This window comes from Onychomys torridus, chromosome 4, assembly GCF_903995425.1.
Source record: "Onychomys torridus chromosome 4, mOncTor1.1, whole genome shotgun sequence".
NCBI classification, from domain to species: Eukaryota; Metazoa; Chordata; class Mammalia; order Rodentia; family Cricetidae; genus Onychomys; species Onychomys torridus.
The window spans coordinates 13,763,971-13,784,313 of record NC_050446.1 but is presented as its reverse complement, the minus strand read 5'-3'; the positions used below and the strand labels follow the sequence as shown (position 1 = coordinate 13,784,313).

At 44.7% G+C, this 20,343-nt stretch overlaps 1 protein-coding gene across 3 annotated transcripts in view; it reads right to left on the bottom strand.

The window, feature by feature from the left end:
• Camsap1 (calmodulin regulated spectrin associated protein 1) overlaps positions 1-20,343 on the bottom strand; it is a 70,092-nt gene that overhangs the window by 24,507 nt on the left and 25,242 nt on the right. Inside the window, exons 4-6 of one of the 3 annotated variants that reach the window (XM_036183924.1) lie at positions 9,297-9,377; positions 8,318-8,350; positions 5,733-5,874 (exon numbers count right to left, since the gene is read on the bottom strand). In XM_036183924.1, coding sequence (XP_036039817.1) covers positions 5,733-5,874; positions 8,318-8,350; positions 9,297-9,377 — 256 coding nt within the window. Of the gene's footprint in view, positions 1-5,732; positions 5,875-8,317; positions 8,351-9,296; positions 9,378-20,343 lie in introns of those variants that run through there. The other 2 variants (XM_036183925.1, XM_036183926.1) reach the window with 2 other exon arrangements.

Here is a 20,343-nt window from a genome sequence, read left to right as displayed (position 1 = left end):
TACGTTTCACAGGTGACATTAAACACAGAAAGAAAATATGGAAAATCTCCAGAACCCGTATTTATAAAATGAATCCTATGAGAGTTCGAGACTGGATTCCTAAAATGATCGTGGCAGGCTGCAGCTGGAGTTTAGTAGCAGAGCGCTTGCCTGGCGTGTGCGAGGCACTGGGCTTCATCCCCAGCACGAGGGCAGGCAAAAGATGAACAGTGGACATCACCTTCTAGAGAGTGTTTCTGGGTCCACAAGATGGCTCGACAGGTAAAGGCTCTTGCCCTGTGATCCCAACAGCCTGAGTTCACTCCCCAGGACTCACAGAAAGGTAGAAAAAACCAAGTCCACAAAGACGTCCTTTCACCTCCACATCTACACCACCACACCAACACCCACATATATCAATAATATTAAAATGATTTTAAGGAAATGTTTGGACTTCCTTTAGCAAGCAGAAACTCTGCCTGAGGTTAATTTCATATTTGCAAAGGGTAGGGGCCAGGATATGCACAAAATTACAGTTGTCAAGTGAGGTTTCTAATTCTCCAAATCAAGACGACACATAGTACATGCCTCCTCTATGAAAAGGTGAGGACCCTTCCAACCTCTCAGGTTGAAAATTTAGGAGCAGACCCTCTGCTGGGAAATGCGGTACAGGCAGTAAATAAGGACCCCTGAGAAAGGGCCTCCAGTGTTTGTCCAGGTGCTCCTTAGTAGGAGCCAGTACACAGCAGTTATAGGATCATGAGACAATACGAACCTCTGAATATGTGCCACCTTAAAAAAAAAAAGAAAGAAAGAAAAAGAAAAAGAAAAAAGAAAAGGGGGGCAGGGCAGGCAGGCAGAGAGTACTCATCCAGCATACTCAAGTACAAAAATAAGACAAAATCTTTTTCAAAGATCTCAAATGCTGTTTTCCAGTCTAGGTCATTAGTCCAAGAACAGGGTGTGTCAACATCAAGTGAAGTAGTGTCACCTGGTCATGAAATACTATTTGGCACAATATCCTGATTGCCCAGTCCTCCCTGCCCTCTAAGGTATGTGGACCCTCAATACACAGCTCTCTACTGAACGTCTCTTTTCTATAGTTTGTGTGCTGTTATGTACTCCAAGTGACTGTCCTGGGCCAAAGCCACAGTTCCAGACAGTGGGAAATCAAACAAAATCTAACAGCTGTAGAACAAGGACCCCATGTTCTTATTCTTCAAAATTAATGCAACTAAAATCTGTGAAAATTTAAGCAATAAGTATGATGAGAGAAATGGAATCTAACATAAGCTATTAAGGTGATAAGATTGTAATGAGAGTTCAATCCATGAATCAACAGACAAATGTGCTGGCAGGGAGAAGACACTGCAGAATGCCAGCTAAGAAACAGAAACAGGAAATGAGGTTAGAAACTCCAGTGGTGAAAATCGAATGAGGAGGGAGATGATGAATGAAGGCCCAGAATCCAAAGGCCTCCCCACAAAGCAGTCAGCTACTCATGAAGCATAAACCACTTCTCCTGAGGGATCCAGATTAGAGGCCAGCACACACCATCTTGACCAAGAGCACAGTGGGCATGGATGCCAGGATGTACACTGTAGTCTGAGGCAGACACATCATAAGGAAACACCAAACCAACCAACCAACCAACCAACCAAAGGCCAATGGACCAACTCAAGAGCCTGAAAATGAAGAAGGCAAAGGCTACCCTGTGGCTTCAGGAGACTTCAAGGCCTGACAACTGAAAACAGTGGTGCAGGGTGACAGGACCTTGCTGGGACAAGTGGCCAGCCTGGACAAGGTCTCAAATAGTGTGCCTCAGGACATCCCTGAGCATAAACACACCAGCACTGCCAGGAAAGCCTCTGTTCCCTAATCTACTCCAAACAGAAACGTGAGAACTAGTACCCTGGGAAGGTTAGATTTAAAAAACAAATTCCTTGAGCTGTCTGTTACATATTAAATTTATGCCAAAATAAAATGCGACAACTTTGCCCACGTTGTCTGCCAATCTTAGTAAAAAACAAAAGTATTTACTGGACTGGCAATATATTTAGAGAACAGTTAAGAAATTGTCATTTTTGGGATACACTCTCTCCACATCTAAGAATGTGAAGCCTCTTCCAAGAACTACAGAAAAGTTTAGGACTTCCTGGGCTATCAACAGGGTTCGTCCTCCAGGCCTTCTGTCCCAGTCAACCTACAGGACACAAAGGACTATTCCTGCCCATACTTTGGTCCCCAGCTGTGGCAGCCTAGAGACCACAGCCACTACCAGGTAAAATAACATAACTGGCAGGCCAGGAACTGCACCTACTAAGCCAGTTGGGTAAAAGTAGGTCCAAAAGTCTTGTCTTCCAACATTTTACACAAGGTTTCAAACGGCCTTAACTGTCTTCTGGGGGTCTCTTCCCAGTGTGTCAGGGATAATCCTCTTATACAAAGACCAGGAGCATCCCATCTTCCTTATTCTTTGACACAATTTATAAACCATAGAAACTGTCAATTCCTTAAAAGTCTGGTAAATGCCCCAGTAAAAAGTTCTCACAAAAAGTCATCCCACAAGGATGTATGTACTTCTTCATGTCTGAGTCCATCTGTCTTGTAGTTATAAGTCTCTAGCTCTCCCATTCCTTTTCCTCCAATACAGAACTGTCTGTGTCACATAACACTGTGAACATACACAGCATAGAAATACTCTTCATATTTGTATTTGATGTCTACTAGACCTGAATTTATGTCATTTTGTTTTCTGTATTCTTTATTTTGCCCTGTTTTATTGACTCATCAGTCCAGAAAACGATCTATTTTATTGATCTGTCAAAAGAACAGCTTTTAGTTTTAGTTTCTCTTCAAAACATTTAAAATGTTTCTACTTTGTTATTTTACTGCTAAATTTACTTTTTAATTTTTTTGTTGTTGTTTTGCTTTTTTGAGACAGGTGTGTATGTGTGCGTGTGTGTGTGTGTGTGTGTGTGTGTGTGTGTGTGTGTGTAACAGCACTGGCTGTCCTGGAACTCAATCTGTAGACCAGTCTGGCTTCGAACTCAGAGATCCGCCTGTCTCTGTCTCCCGATTGCTGGGATTGCCTGCACCACCACTGCCTAGCTTACTTTTTCATTTTTATTTCAACAAGATACAATGTCTTTTAAACTCTACAAAGATAATGAAGTGTTCTATGTAGCCTCTCTGCTGGACTCTCACCTGGAGTGCAGAGGCAGGAGGGTTAGAAAGAGCAGGCTGTGCTGCTTCCAGGACTTGGCTGAGGGATCTGCTGCTGTCATACAGTTCCCTACTTTGTTCCCTGCTTTGTCTTCCCACAGTTATTTCCTAGTGTGTCTAACACCGCAGTCCTTCAACTAGACACATCCAGTGGATTCTGGAAATTTGCCTATGTTCATCCATGGGCATCTACACTTCCCTTGGCTAATTCCTCTCTATTCTGTTAGTTCCTCCTACATAGATCTCATTTTTCTAGTTTCTCCTTTACTTCCATGCCTTTGCTCCCCACCCCCTAATCCCTATTTTCTGGGAGATTCTTTTTTCCTACACGGCCATCTAACTCTTTTTTTGTTGTTTTGTTTTGTTTTTTGTTTTGTTTTTCGAGACAGGGTTTCTCTGTAGCTTTGGAGCCTGTCCTGGATTAACTCTGTAGACCAGGCTGGCCTCGAACTCACAGAGATCCACCTGCCTCTGCCTCCCAAGTGCAGGGATTACAGGCATGCGCCACCACCGCCCGGCCATCTAACTCTTTAATAGACTCTTAGACTTCAGACACCAAAATGCACACTTCCTCCGAGCTCTATGGAACCTAATGTGGACACACTCACTGTATGGCAGTCTTCTAGATGCCCCTTCCCAGTACTCATTCTTGGCAACTAGGTCCCCAGCCTCTTACTGCTGTATATTCTGAACTATAGCTGCAGTCATGGGATTTCCTCAAATGTCAGGGCACCCCTTCACTGTGTAGAGGGAAGTAGCAGGAAGTGGGCTTTGCTATAGGTGAGCAAAGCAAGAAGCCAGCTGATGGCAAACCTCAGCCACCATGGGTCTTGTCCTTAAGACCAGTTTCTGCAAGCAGACTCTTCCCTGAGTTGCATGTGGCGCAAATAAGCCTGTGGAACCCAGCAAGGAAGTAAGGCTTACTGGTACCGGTGACTGGAAGAAGCTCACACAAAAGCCTTGAATTCCGGTCACCTCACCCCTGCCTGCCCCAAGCTGGAGTCTGAGACCATGACTTACAGGCTTGGTCTCCCCCAAGTGTGTTCATGTCCCCAGGCCTTGGACATGGGAGGTGTTGCTGGAAGCAAAGGGGACCCAGGCTCTCACTGTTCTTCAGACTGACTTTCAAAGACACCCCCAGGCATGGCTGCTAGCCAAAGTCTTTCCACCTTCCTGAAGCATCTCCAGAATTCTAGCTGGTGAACTGTCTTGCTTCTCTGGCTAGCCAGCTCCTTAGAGCCTGGAACTTACAATTAAGTTGTTCAATCTACAGTCACAAAACTTCATTTTTCTTCCCTTTACTTTTCTCTGGGATTGTGTCAGGTTTTTTAAGCCGCTGAAATGACCTAGTTCACTAATTACTAAGCTCCTTGCTTTCAGACATACACATGTAAGGCATCTGCCTTCCTTACAGAACACTTCAGGCTGTGTCCTATGGTTCCGGTAGTTGTTCACTTGTTCGATACCTAGTCCACATCTGTTTGTCTAGACATTTATTTTATTTTTATTTTTATTTTCTGGAGCTGAGGACCAAACCCAGGGCATTGCGCTTGCTAGGCAAGCACTCTAACACTGAGCTAAATCCCCAACCCCCATTTATTTTTTCTAATAATTTTAAAATCTATTTTATGAGCATTGGTATGATGGTCTCAGATCCCCTGGAACTAGAGTTACAGACAGTTGTGAGCTGCCATGTGGGTGCTGGGAATTGAACCCAGGTCCTCTGGAGAAGCAACCAGTGCTCTTAACCGCTGAAGCATCTCTCTCTCTCCAGCCCCTTTCCCTGTCCTTCAAGTCACCTCTGTGTCTGTAAAAAATTTATTATCTGCACTTCCATGCCTAGAGTAAGCATAACAACAGCCTAAGCTGTCCAGGGCTAAAGTCTGAGACAATGTCCCAGCATAGGCACTGGTCGGGCCCCTGGCTTTCTACCTGCCCACTCCAGACTTAGGACATTGACAGCTCGTGCTCCACAGCACCTTGGCAGCCCTGTGCCATGCCCTTCACAACTGTTCACTTTTCCTCCTCCCCTGCTGGTCACAAGCACCCAGAAAGAGGTTTTTCTGGCATCAGGCCACGGCAGGAGACAGACTGAATCTACCATTCATTCTCATGTCTTCAGAAAGTTCTACAGAGTTATTTGTCCTTGGTTTCTGACAGGGGTCTCATTTATGCAGCCCAGGCTGATCTTGGTCCTAATAGCCTACCAAATGCCGGAACTAAAGGTGAGTGCCACCCTATCTGGCTTAGGTTCTAAATAAGGAAGGATTTTAAATCTCACTCACTCTGAAACAGAGGTAAAGTCACAAAATACAATGGCATATTATCCAAATACACAGTGGGCACTTTCCACATCACGTAAGATGCAGATTATGAATTAGTATTTGGTCTCTGGGTATTTCTAGGTAAGTGGTGGTATCCCAACTGACGCAGGGACTCCATGCTAATTCCTTGGGTTTCTCCTGCATGTGAAATGCACACTGTTCCCTTCCAGGTCTACTCAGGGGAAGCGTTCGTTCTCCACTCACCATCCAGTTTCATCTGCTCTGGGCAATAATAGTGAACCACCGCTAAGAGAGCAGCGCCATCACTGCCGTCTCTCATCAAGTCCTCCAACAACGGGAAGTAGGGTGACTGCCTAGCAGAAAGATGCTCTCGCCGATAGCGGACCTGCAGTTGATAAAAGGAAAATGGTCTCTGCGTGTGAGATCGCTTCACCCTGTGTATGTTACAGGCACACTGCTAGAGCAAGATGTACACCAAGCCTAGAGCCACATGAAGACCAACTGTTATTGCCTGGAAAAGTTCAGACTGTGTGGATGATACCCTCTGTCCAGAACAAACAAGTCAGATCCAGGGACTGGGGCCCATGAGTACACTGGATGGCAGAGATCCACTGCTAATACCACCAGGGTCAGTCTAACTCTAAACTGACTCTGGCAGTGGGTACACATGGGAAGGAGACAAAACACACATCTATACTATCATAAGCCAATGCATTACAAACTAATGAGAAACAAGTTAAACAGTGAGCATTCAGAGCTTGAAAGACCCAAGCTACAGGCACTTTCCTAAGTATTATCAATATTAACATTGGTCATTAAGAATTACAAAATAGCATTAATTGATAGTTTGAGAAATTTCAGAAACCAGGTTAAACAAAATTTCTCACACTATTACACCAGCTACCAAGAACTACAAGTGAAACATCAGTACTAAAACTCACAAGATCATCAAGCAAATGCTAGGCCAAGGCTCCCGTAAGTGCACACCCGAGGAAGCTACCTGCCGGTATTCTAAGAACCACAGTCCATGCCTCTCTGCCCAGGTTCAGAGAGAACTTAGCTGAGAGGGGACTGCTCAGTGCAGAGAAAACTCCCCAAGAGTTGCAGTGTACTGTTCTTGCCTGTATCAGTGCCCAGGGCAGGAGACCCACCAGCCACATTTTCTCCAGAGGGGGCACATACACAACAGAAACTAGAAAGAAGAAAGCCAGCACCTGCCTATAACAAGAACTGTTGGTTTCTGAGAGTTCTGCAGGTGAGTCCAAATCAAAAAATCATCTTGGAATCTAGGCTGCAAGCTGATGCCTCTATAGATACTCATAACCAGTAGTGATGCTCATCAGAACACTTGGAACCGATTCCCTTAGATTTGGCAACAAGGCTTGTTTTGTGTTGACTATATGTTCCAACACACATTTTAACTTGTTTCTCAGAGCCCAGGACACGTACTATCACAGGGAACCCGCCTCATACTGTACCACACGTGCAAAGTCCACAGGTTCCAGCATGCAGTGCATCACAGCATGCTCCAGGCCAGGCTTTCACAGAGAGAGCAGACAGGGAGTGAGCAGGCATGCAGTAAAGCAAATGGTTTCTTGAGTAAAGATGGATGGCATGGGTAAAAATTAGGCTGAAACTGAACTACAGGGGCCCAGGAGGCTCACATGACTGCTTTGCTCACTCACATCTTCAAACTTCTAGCTGTAAAATGTTTAGATAAGACCCATAACCTGTCAATCTTTACCACATGGTTTCTTGTTGGTCTAGTTACTGAACACCACTACAGGACACCCATAGCCTCTCTAACAAAGGAAAGTTAAAGGAGATTGCTTTTGGTTATATTTCTCTTTTTTCATGAAACTTATCTGAAACCAAACCTCTGATGCCTGAGTGTGTGAGTGAGCCCTTGACTTGGTAAAACCCAGGACTCAATACTCATTAAGCATGCCTTCCTCCTCCTTCTCACTAACATACCATCAGGAAATACAACCTAAGTTGACATGGGATCTTCAGGTGGAAACTCAAAAGACAATCTGGGCCAAATAATGAAGCTACAGGACCCAAGCAATCAAAGGGCACATTCAAACCATCTACAAAGAGATCTGTGCCCAAAAGTTCACATGAAAAGGTACCACTTGTCACCAGGCATTTCCTATAAAGGCAGTGACAAACTGGTCCACTTCCAGAATTGGGCACCAGTCAGGTACTGCTAGAATTACTAAACCAAATCCTGGTTTCTAAAATTTGTGTGAAAATGCATTATTTCAGAAGCCCTGCATTTGAACTGACTTAACTCAGCCTGCAGAACCTGAGTTGACTTCCATACAGGCTAAGGCACAGCAAAAGGAGAGCATATCAAGACACACCAGCAGGAATCCTCTCTGCAGTCTGCCTGTGCCCTCAGTAGGAGAACACCTTCCCAACCTGACAGCCTTGAAGACGGGACTAGGGAAGGCCATGGGAGATACCACCCCTCAGGCAAAGTAAGAGCACGGAAAAAGATTAAGGATTGATGCCAGCCACTAGGTCACTATCAGTCCTCTTGGTGTCTACTAGGAAAGACAGTGTCCTGTCAGCTATGCTACACTGGTCACTTAGAGATCACTTAGAACCTGGGGTAAATGGACATGGCATTCCAAAGTGCCACATAACAATGCCCATCAGCGTGGCCAGCAGGGCTCATGCTAGAGAAGATGTAACACAACCCCCAAGTGGACATTTAAACAAACAAACAAAAACCCAGTCTTGGGTGCGAGCAATTTTAATGGAAGCGCATGATGGCAACAAGATGGCTTTGCAGATTGCGGCTGGTGGCCTGAGTCACTTACGGGTACTAACTTCCAATACCACTTGGAGGGAGACTGCTCAGGAAGCAGGAAGGAAGGTGGAGAGGAATATCAGCACTGCAGGTTCAGGTGTGGCCAGGACACACACACTCACACGCAAGAGGTGGAGATAGCCTCTGGGAAGCAAAGGCTTTCCAGTGTGTATGACCTCAGCTGATCACAATACCAGGCAATTCAATTGGAAGATAACTTGTCCCCTTCACAACTCTATCCTTCATAATGGCAGAGAATAGTTCCAAACTTGAGAAAGTCAGGGGACCAGGCTAAAGGTCTGCTCCTTTATCTATGCCCATGTGTGTCTGTCCCATCCAAGGATTAAGGAGGCATTCGACCCGACTGACTAGAGTTGGCCAGTATAGAGAGAAAACCACAAGGGGAGAAGACATGTTGCTCTCAGAGGTAAAACTGTGTCAACAGTCAGGCACTCCTGTGTACACACCACTGACTGTGACACATGGCCTTGACAAAAGAGAAAATGGCCAGGGATGAGGCCAAAGCCAGAATGTGGAATGAACGCACCCATCTGCACCCGTCCTAAGGTACACACTTTCCAATGGCTCCAGGCACTGGGCTTCAGACTCCTGCCGGCCTCATGGCACCTATCAGGCCATCTCAAGAATCTGCAGGGCACAGCTTCTACAGGGCATTTTCTGCTCAATCTCTTACCTTCAGAAGTTCACTCCCAGCTCAGGCTACATTACTTCCATTACTGAACCTCCCAAGTCCTCCCAGAATACCCCTGTTCAACAAACCATGAGCCCTTTTTGGGGGGTGAGGGATAGAAGACAGGCTGCCCATGGTAACTCCTAATTGAGGCATTGAGAATCAGCCACCAGGATAATCTAAGAGGCTAGCTTGCTTGGGATGATAAAAATACAGAATGATCAAGTAGAAACAGACATAATTCTTTAAAACTAATATTAACTTAATGTGTTTTGAAGAAATTAAATTTACTCTTTACCTTTTGATGAGCGGGACTTTCCAGTGGCTGCTGTTTTAATTTAACTTCTTTCTCTGTTATCTCTCTCATTTTAAGATTTACCTAAGGCAGAAGAAAAATGCATTAGGAAGGCCACTGCTCCCCCATGTTATCCCCTATATCTCCATTTCATCACCAGGAGATCCCACAGCACCTGCTGTTAACTCTTAAGACACAGGTGCCCTCGGGCCAATTACAAAGATGCAAAACAGTTGGATTCTATGTGGCCCAAAACTTGCCATTAGTCACAGGGTCAGCCTGCTCCTGCAAAGAAACCACTGTGCCTCCAAATACCAGTAAGGCTCTTCCCTCACCACTGTGGAATCATGAAGGCCAGACCCCACGCACACTGTGAACACAGTTGTCTGCAGACAAACCCATAACAATCTACCTAATCTTGGGTCACACCTCCTCTGACCACAGAAAGTCAACACCAAATAAAATTCAGTTATAAAATCCAAGCTGTAAATCCCTTAAAACCACAGATTTAAGTAATCTCTCTTGAAATTAAGACAGTATCCAATTTCTGTTTATATGGGGTCAGTGAGATAGTTCAGCACTCTAGTCTAGTGTCTGGAGTTGTATCCCTGGAACCCATGTAAAGACAGAAGGAGAGAACAAGTTCCACAGAGTTGTTCTCTGACAACAGCATGCCAACATGTGTACCCACACACCCATCATGCACAGACACAATATAATTTCTTAATTTGTGTAATAGCAGACTTTGTAAAAATCCACATTAATAATTAGAGGAGAGGCCAGAGTGACAGTCAGGTGAAAATGTGCAGTCCTGAGTGGCTCATCACCAAACAAAAATACAGTATGTGAATGGCATAACATCAAGAAGGTGGAAAATCTCTTTAAAACTAAGATAAAGGGTCTGGAGAGACAGCTCAGTGGTTAAAAGCGCTTGTTTTTACCGAGGACCTGGGCTTGATTTCCAGCACTCACGTGGCAGCTCACAACTGCTTACCTCTGCCCCACCCAAGGCAAGGCCACAGGTGCGCATAGTAGTTGGGTTGTCTATCTGCCTGCCTGTCAGTCTCCATGTGTGTGCATGTACTTGTGCTCACAGTGCCACAGTACACATGTGGAGGTCAGAAGACAATTTGCAGGAAGCAGTTCTCTCCTTCCACCATGCAGATAAGGACCACACTCCAGTCGGACGGGCTTGGCAGCAAGAATCCTTATCTGCTAAGCCATCTCACCAACCCAATAGTCAGATTTTTGAAGGAGAGTAAAGCCACTAACAAAACCTGGATGAAGTGGCTCATGCCTGTAGTTTCCGAACTTGGGAGGTGCAGGCAGAAAGATCAGAAGTTTAAGGTCCTCCTCAGCTACACAGTGAGTTCCAAACCAGTCTTGGATATATGAGACCCTTTCTTAAAAGAAAAAGAAAAAGAAAAAAAGGAAAGCAAAACCATTTAAAAAGTACTACATAAAATCCTATCTTTATTCCTAAAATGTAAATTATTTTCAAATTTTTGATAGAATGGGCATTTTAAAGGAAAATATAAATATTTTTCAAAATCAAGGAGAATAACCATGGTAAAGCAAACCAAGCATCTACTGTGAGTCATGTGGCCCAGAAAGCACAGGGGAGAGCACACCAGCTAGCCCAGGGGTGGGCACACCAGCTAGCCCAGGAGTGAGCACACCAGCTAGCCCAGGGGAGAGCACACCAGCTAGCCCAGTGGTGGGCACACCAGCTAGCCCAGGGAAGCACACCAGCTAGCCCAGGGGTGGGCACACCAGCTAGCCCAGGGGTGGGCACACCAGCTAGCCCAGGGGAGAGCACACCAGCTAGCCCAGGGGAGAGCACACCAGCTAGCCCAGGGGTGGGCACACCAGCTAGCCCAGGAGTGAGCACACCAGCTAGCCCAGGGGAGAGCATACCAGCTAGCCCAGGGGAGAGCACACCAGCTAGCCCAGGGGAGAGCACACCAGCTAGCCCAGGAGTGAGCACACCAGCTAGCCCAGGGGAGAGCACACCAGCTAGCCCAGGGGAGAGCACACCAACTAGCCCAGGGGAGAGCACACCAGCTAGCCCAGTGGTGGGCACACCAGCTAGCCCAGGGAAGCACACCAGCTAGCCCAGGGGTGGGCACACCAGCTAGCCCAGGGGAGAGCACACCAGCTAGCCCAGGGGAGAGCACACCAGCTAGCCCAGGGGAGAGCACACCAGCTAGCCCAGGAGTGAGCACACCAGCTAGCCCAGGGGAGAGCACACCAGCTAGCCCAGGGGAGAGCACACCAGCTAGCCCAGGGGAGAGCACACCAGCTAGCCCAGGGGTGGGCACACCAGCTAGCCCAGGGGTGGGCACACCAGCTAGCCCAGGGGTGGGCACACCAGCTAGCCCAGGGGTGGGCACACCAGCTAGCCCAGGGGTGGGCACACCAGCTAGCCCAGGGGAGAGCACACCAGCTAGCCCAGGAGTGGGCACACCAGCTAGCCGAGGAGTGGGCTTGAGAGACAGACAGGAAGGGGGTTGGGAGGATACAAGACACACACACCCATCTTCTGAGGGGAAAGTAGGGCTGACCATAAGAGTCAGTACTAACTTTTTAAAAACATAATTGGGACAAAAACTGTCACCTCAGCCCCCAATGCCCACCCTGCAATCAAGAAGCAACATCTTCATCCAAAGACAGAGACTGCCAACCACTGTCTATATCCAGCTGTAGGACCTGGAAAAAAAATGTCTATTAAGTGTTTTCCAGGAAGCCAAGGCTCAGTGAATTCACACCCAGTCTATAAAAATCACTACAAGAGTTAACAGGTGGGTGGGAAAACGCAGCTGGCCATGTGCAAGTGCAGTCAGCTCCAAATGGGATCCAGGGACACCTAGAAACCTGAGATACTGCTAAGGATTACACAAGAGCAAAGCTAAGCTAGGCAAGGTAGTGCACAAAGCTTATCCCAGCACTTGGTATTATTATTCCTAGCCACTTCTGTAGTCACATGACTTGCATGTGCTGTCAGCAGTCAGGCAAAATGCTTAATCACCCCAGGGCCTTATGTCCTACATAATCTGTGCATGCGTGGTCACATAATCTGCATGCAGTGTGATCATGTAATCTATGTGCATGCGTGGCATAGCCACATAAGCCATATACGCATGCACAAGGTGACCTATAAAAGCAGGCTCTCTCCCTCTCACCAGAGGTAGCACACATCCCCCCACCCCTAGCACCTTTCTTTACGGTAGGCCTACCCACCTCCACTCTTTCTCTTCCCTAATAAAAACTCTTATAGGTAGGTTCCGTTGTACCTCATGCTTTCTTAAGCCTGGTAAATAATGCCGACAAATAAATAACATTGGGAGTCTGAGGTAAGACCGCTTAAAGCTTGAGGCCCAGTCTGAGCTATATAGTGAGCTCCAGGCCAGCCTAGAATATATAGCAAAATCCTGTCTCTTAAAAAAAGGGAAGGGGTTGGTATAACTCAGTCTGTAGAGTGTCTAATATTCACAAGGCCCTAGGTTCAATTCTCAGCACCACATAAAACTAGGTGTAACCCTTGGAGTGTAGAGGCAAGAGGATTAGTGGTTCAGATTCAACTGCAACTACATAGCAATAACCAGTATGAGACTAGCCTGGAATATGTGATACCCCATTCAAAATATAAATACAGGCCAGGTGAGGAGGTACACACCTTTAATCCAAGCACTTAGGAGGCAAAGGCAGGCAGATCTCTGTGAGTTTGAGATTTGCCTGGTCTACAGAGTGAGTTCCAGGACAGCCAGGGTTATAGAGAGAGATTTTGTCAATCAAACAAACCAAAAGTACATATGTGATACATACATATATATGCATGCTGAGGAGCTGGTCCAGTGAGTCCCAGTGTTAAAAGAGGGGGAGGTGGAAGCTGATTGGCAAGAAGACTCAGTGAGTAAAGGCACTTGCTACAAAGCCTGATAATCTGAGTTCAATCCCTGGGACCCACATAGTAGAATTAGAGAATCAACTTCCACAAGTTGTCCTCTGACCTCACATGACACCATAAGCACACATATTTGTATACACAGACAGACAAAATGTAATTTTTTTAAAGCTGAGCATGAATATGTGCACCTGCAGGCCAACCCGTCTAGCCAAAAAAATGGTGAATTTCAGGGTCAGTGAGAAACCCTGTGTCATGGGGATAAGGAAAGAAGAGAAGAAAAGAAACAGACATCTTCCTCTGGTCTCATTGTGTACCTGCACTTAAAATACATGCATGTTCCCCCCACCCAGCCCCACACATACACAAAAATGTCTTTTAAATAATATGTCCTTAATATATCAAGAATCTCTTATCTTTTTGCAGTGTGGACACCGCATGGTTACTGTGAACTGCTAGTCCTTCACAATCAAGGAGGGCACAAGGACCAGAAAGCATTGGTCAGCACCAGCCTCCACAGCAACAACCACAACTAATACAAAATAACAAAAAACAAAATAAACAAATGACTGTTGAAAGTAGAAAGAACTAACTGGGTGGGGCTGCCACAAAATGAATTCGACAAGGACAAAAGTCCTAGGAGAAAAATATGTCTCCATGACCAAGAACACATCACTCTGGTCACAGTAGCCCCGGGCAACCTAACAATGCACGTCATAACCTACAGCAACCCCTATGAAATATTGGAGAACTTCAAGTAACCCAAAGAAAAAAAGGACAGAAAGTTGAAAAAAAAAAAAAAAAAAAAGATGAGATAGCCGGACATCAGACGGTAGAATTCAGCCACATGGACAATCACACCACTCTTACTGGTCTAGACTCTAATGATAAAGTGGAGGCTATCAAATGAATAAATGAGGATGGCAAACTACAGTGTGCTCAAGAATCCACTTAAACAGGAAGAAGACAGCAGAGTAAAAGGGCTGGGTATGCTGTGCACACATTTAATACCAGCATTCATGAGGCAGAGTCTGGCAGGTACTGTGAGTTTGGGGCCAGACTGGTCTACATAATGAGACTAGGCAAGCCAGGCTATATAGTGAGACAGACAGACAGACAGACAGACAGACACACACACACACACACACACACACACACACACACACAGAACAAGTACAAAGAATTAAAGAGGTACAGCATAGGCACGCCAATACTGCTCACAAGCAGCTGGAAAAATACTAGGTTCTAAAGGCAGAAACCTCTGGGGACAAGAGCTATTTATCACTGGTGATAGACACAGCTTAAAGACTAGGGGTTAATCATTAAAAATACACAAACCCTGATAAGAGACAGAAGGAAGCATAAGACAGACAGTGCTGCAGCACCTGTTTCCCTAGAGAACAACCCTCAGGCCCAGGAGCAGGAAGAATGCAACACATGCAGGTTCCACCAGCTGCCAATGGGACTCAGTCACCCCAGGATTCAAACTATACCACCAAATTCAACCAGAAATCAAAAAGCAGGGGCTGGAGAGATGGCTCTCCAGTTCACAGCACACACTGCTCTTCAAAGAATCTGAGTTTGGTTCCTAGCACCCACTTAGGGTGGCTCACAACCACCTGTAATGCCAGCTCCAGGGGATCCTACACCTCTGGCCTCAGTAGGTACCTGCATTCACATGCACAAGCCCCACTTCCCACCCCCAGCATACACACAATAAAAACAATAAAAATAAATCTTAAAAAAATAAAACACCAAATACAAAGCTGTCTCTGGAATGACTTCACTCCAAATATTAAAAATCAAGCATGTCTTTCAGATAATCCACTGATAAAACAAGAAACCACAAGTGAAACAAAATACTTTAAAGGGAGTGATGAACTGCAACACACTCAAGTACATGAGACAAAGCAAAGTGCTGCTCAGAGGGAAGGCACTGCCTCAAGCCTCACAGACCAGAAGCAAGGGAAGTTTGAATGAACTAGCTTTCTCCCTTAACAATGTATGAAGACAGTGTGCAATGCTTCCAATAGCTGAAACATTTTATTTTGCTTTTGTTTTAATGCTAAGACTAGAACCCAAGGCTTCCTGCACACTAGACAAGCATTCTGCCACTGTGCTGCTTGCCCAGCCCCTAGAAACAAGGCTCTCACCATAAACAAGATAAAAATGCTTGAGATGAGGGATATGCACAAACATGCTCAGTAGCTATGTGCCAGTAATAACATTCAAGAGGTGAACACTGAGGCTAAGACAGGAGAAATGCTGGGAACTCAAAGGGCAGCTTGGACTAAAGAATTAGAACCTGTCTCTAAATAAATAAATTTAAGGTAAGCCAGGCATGGTTGTGCAAAAGACAGGCAAGGTGGTATGTGCCTTTGATCCCAATGCTCAGGAAACAGGTAGATCTCTATGAGTTGGAGGCCAGCCTAGTCTACAAAGCAAGTTCCAGGACAGCTAGGGCTGTAACAGAGAGAAATCCTGTCTCATAAATAAATAAATAAATAAATAAATAAATAAATAAATAAATAAATAAATAAATAAATAAATAAATGACTTAATTAATTGATTTAAGATGAAATAAAAACAAAAGGAGAGTAAAAATAAATGTTAAAAAAGCAATAAAGGTAAAGAAAAAATAAATATTAAATAGGAGAGACATGTAATGTTCTGAAGATAATAAAGTTGGTAAACCAGGGAAAAAAAAAAAAAAAAAAAAAAAAAAAAACAAGGAAGAAAGGATGATCAGCATCAGAAAATGAAGACAGGGTCGCTACAGACTGCAGATACATTTATCCAAAAAGTTAAAAAAAAAAAAAAAATCAATAAAGTTTATGCTAATAAGATCAACAACTTAAAATGAACTCTGTGAAAGCTACAAATACCAAAACAGACACAAAATTAGACAAAAAAAAATCTAAATAACTTAAAGTATATATAAAAGTTTTCACAACTAAACCCATATACAACTCCAGGCCCAGATGGCTTCACCAGCAAGTCCAAAGGTTTCAGAATGGAAATGAAAGCAATCATATTCAAGTTACTGCACTGAACAGAAAAAGGAAAACATCCCAGTATCTTTTTTGAGCCTGCATCGTCCTAATATTAAAACAAGGGGGGTGGGGAATGCATCAGAGTAAAAACAGCAGACCACTATCTGGGTCCTGAGGATTAGGGACAAACAAAATGCTTTCTTCTCCCACTTCTACTCCATATTCTACTAGAGGTCCTAACCAATTCCACAAGGGAAAGGGTTTTTTTCAACTTAACTGTGTTTCTGCAGACTAGCAACAAGCAACTGGAAATGGAACTAAGAAACACAACTCAAAACACTGAAATGCTGTGAATAAATTTCATGAACAAAAGTATGCCAGTGGACTGCATTCCCCAACAGGATACCACATCCATGCCCCTCAAACTGATCTAGATTCAATGTATTCCAATCAAAATCCCTACAAGTGCTTTTAGTAGAAACCAACAAGTTGATTCTAAAAACTCATGAGGACATGCAGGCAACCTACTAGAGCTAAAACAATTCTTTCTTTAATAAAAAGGAGCCAGTTCAAAGACATGTATTATCTAAATTCAAGTTATTGTTACAGACTATTGTCTGTATAAGCTACACTTACCTCAAGTTACCATGGAACTAGTCACATAGTTCAATGGAGAAGGAACATCTAGAGACAGACTCACATGTGCAGCTCAAATGGGACCCAACAGAGCCACTACCATGGTAACATGCAGAGGAAAGAAAAATCTCTGCTATGGGGAGTCTCTAACTGTTCTCTGTGCACAAAGCAGGCAGATTTCATCCCTTCCCTGCTTCTTGCACAGTGAATAACCTCAAGGTACATCAGAAAGCTCAAGGAAAGAGCAAGGACCACCAAACCACTAGGAAGAAGCAAGGGAGCAAATTCTTGAATCTTGGGGCAGGGCAGAAATCACTTAGCAAGAAGAATGTAAACTAGGCTTCAAAATCCCAGAAACCTTCGCTTTGGGACAGCAATTACTAACTAAGATATGGTAAAAGAGAAGAAAGTCACAACATACATTCCTAACGAGGTACACATATTCGTGCAACTAGATTAAGACAAAGACCCCAATTAAAAACTGGGTTAAACCAAGAATGGTATCACTCACTTGTAATCACAACATTCAAGAGACTAAGGCAGGAAGATCAAAAGTTCAAGACCAGCTTAGGAGTCACAGAGTTCCAAGCCAGCGTCAGCTACAAAGTAAGACCCTATCTCAAACATACAAAAAAAAAAAAAAAAAAAAAAAAAACCAACAAAAACAAATTAATAAAAGTTGTGTAAAATATTCAAACAAGAACTTGCAAAAATATAAACATCTGGAAACACAAGAGATTCTACTACACAGCCACACAAGTGGCCTAAATCAAAGACCAACTGATCTAGAACTGATTAACAGTCAAAGCCAAAAGATTCCTACCCTGTTCCTGAATTTAAAAAGGTGTCCACTTAGAAAATATTCTAGCAGCTTTTTCTTAAGACTTAACTAAATACTGGGTGTGGAATAGGTCTTTAGTCTCTGCACTTGGGGTCACAGGCAGTTGGTGAGACTGAGGGCAGCCTGGTCTACATAGTAAGACCATGTCAAAAACAAAACAACTTAACCAAGTATGTTAAAATACACTCATCTTGCCGGGCAGTGGTGGCGCACGCCTGTAATCCCAGCACTCGGGAGGCAGAGGCAGGTGGATCTCTGTGAGTTCAAGGCCAGCCTGGTCTACAAAGTGAGTTCCAGGACAGCCTCCAAAGCTACAGAGAAACCCTGTCTCGAAAAACAAAACAAAACAAAACAAACAAAAAAAAAAAAAAAAAAAAAAAACAACAAACACCATTCATCTGACCCAGCAATGATACTAAGCACTCACTCAAAGAAAGAGTAGCAGCATCTAGGGACATACATCCAAATGCCCCAGCATCTTTATTCAAAAACTGGAAAGCACCGAGATGTCCCTCAGCAGAAGAATGACAACAAATCATGACACAGTCATATAAAGAAATCCTACAAGGCATGAACAGAACCAAATATTTATAGATACATTTGGTGCAGTAAAAGAAGTCAAGTGCAAGAACATTTTAAGCAAAACCTGGATGAAGCAAAACTAATCCCATTAAGAAAACAGATGGGGGGGGTGGTGGTGGAGAGATGGCTCAGTGGTTAAGAGTACTGACTGCTCTTCCAGAGGACCTGGGTTCAATTCCCAGCACCTACATGGCAGCTCATAACTGTCTGTAACTTCAGTTCCAGGAAATCCAACACCCTCACAGACATACATGCAGACAAAACACAATGCACATAAAATATAGATAGACAGACAGACAGACAGACAAAAGGAGATGGTTATGAGCCTGGGCCTGGGGAAAGGGCTAACTGCAAAGGAGCCCAATGCAGCATTCTGAGAATGACAGAAAAGCTGCCTTGACTGTGGTGGCTATTTAAAGGATAACATCACTTGTTAAAATGCAAGGAACCATGCCCTTGTGGCATGTAAGTTATGTTTCAGTAGTGTGAGTTTTAAACCACAGGCATCAGTAAAATCTTGGAGACAGACTCAAGAGGTAAAGTGCTAGCTGAGCAAGCATGAAGCCCTGAGTTCAGATCCCCAAGTACCAACCAACCAATAAATAAATAAATAAATCTCAACACTTGAGATGGAAATAGGATGACCTAGGACTAATGGCCATGCACTCTAGCCAATTAGGGAGCAGTACATTCAGTGTGAGCCCCTACTTAAAAAAACCTGGATGGCAAGATATTTACAACGTGTGTGTGTGTGTGTGTGTGTGTGTGTGTGTGTGTGTTTTAATTTTACACATCAGCCATGGGTTCCCCTGTCCTGCCCCCTCCCACCCCCACCCTCACCTTCTCCCCATCCCCTTCCCTCCATTCCCACCTCCCCAGGGCCAAGACACCCCTGGGGATTCAGCTCAACCTGGTGGATTCAGTACAGGCAGGTCGCGTCCCCTCCTTCCAGGCTGAGCAAAGTGTCCCTGTGTAAGCCCAAGGCTCCAAACAGCCAGCTCATGCACTAAGGACAGGTCCCAGTCCAACTGCCTGGATGCCTCCCAAACAGTTCAAGCTATTCAACTGTCTCACTTATCCAGAGGGCCTGATCCAGCTGGGGGCTCCACAGCCGTTGGTTCATAATTCATGTGCTTCCATTTGATTGGCTATTTGTCCCTGTGCTTTTTGCAATCTTGGTCTCAACAATTCACGCTCTTACAGTCCCTCCTCTTTCTCGACAGCTGGACACCGGGAGCTCCACCTGGGGCCTGGCTAAGGATCTCTGCATCCACTTCCATCAGTTATTGGACGAGAGTTCCAGCATGACTGTTAGGGTGTTTAGCCATCTGATCACCAGACTAGGTCAGATCAGGCTTTCTCTTGACCACTGCCAGCAGTCTACAGAGGATGCATCATTGTGGATTTCTAGGAACCTCGATATTTACAACTTTTGAACTCTTGCTTCCACATGTCCTCATGCCAATACATGTATTACACATGTATACACATGCAAACACACATATGCATATCACAAACACCAAAAAGTTAAATGAGCCCCAGAAAGATGGGCCATGGTACAACCCAGAGCACCTAGGAAATAAGGAGACCCTAAGTGACCACCAGTGATGATTCAGGTCACTTTCAGCACAGAGAATCAGAATGAAACCACTTGCTCAGCTGTAGTCCTACGTCAGACAGACTTTCCACCCAGGGTGCTCAATCAGATCAGGGTGGGGCTCTGCAGAAAGGATGTATTGACTATATCTCAAGTTAGGAAGAGAAAAGGAGTTTAGGGTGGTAGAAATGCAGGCAGACTAGGCTTCTACTATCTAAGCTAGTGGAACATAGGGTCCCAGAGGGACGCCACAAGGAAAGAAACTCAATATGCTATATAGACCTCAATGCTGAAGCTTGTGAGGACCCTGTGAAGTTGTATAGAGAACTCTAAGAATACACAAATGTAGTGAAGGCTGCAAGAGAGCTCCATCTTGCTGGATGCTAGGCAATTCACCCTGGATGCAGAGTGGGGAGAACATTTAGCCAGAAGCACACACTGCATCTGATGACTCTGACCAAGGAAAAAGCCTACAATCTAGCAACAACCAGAAAAGC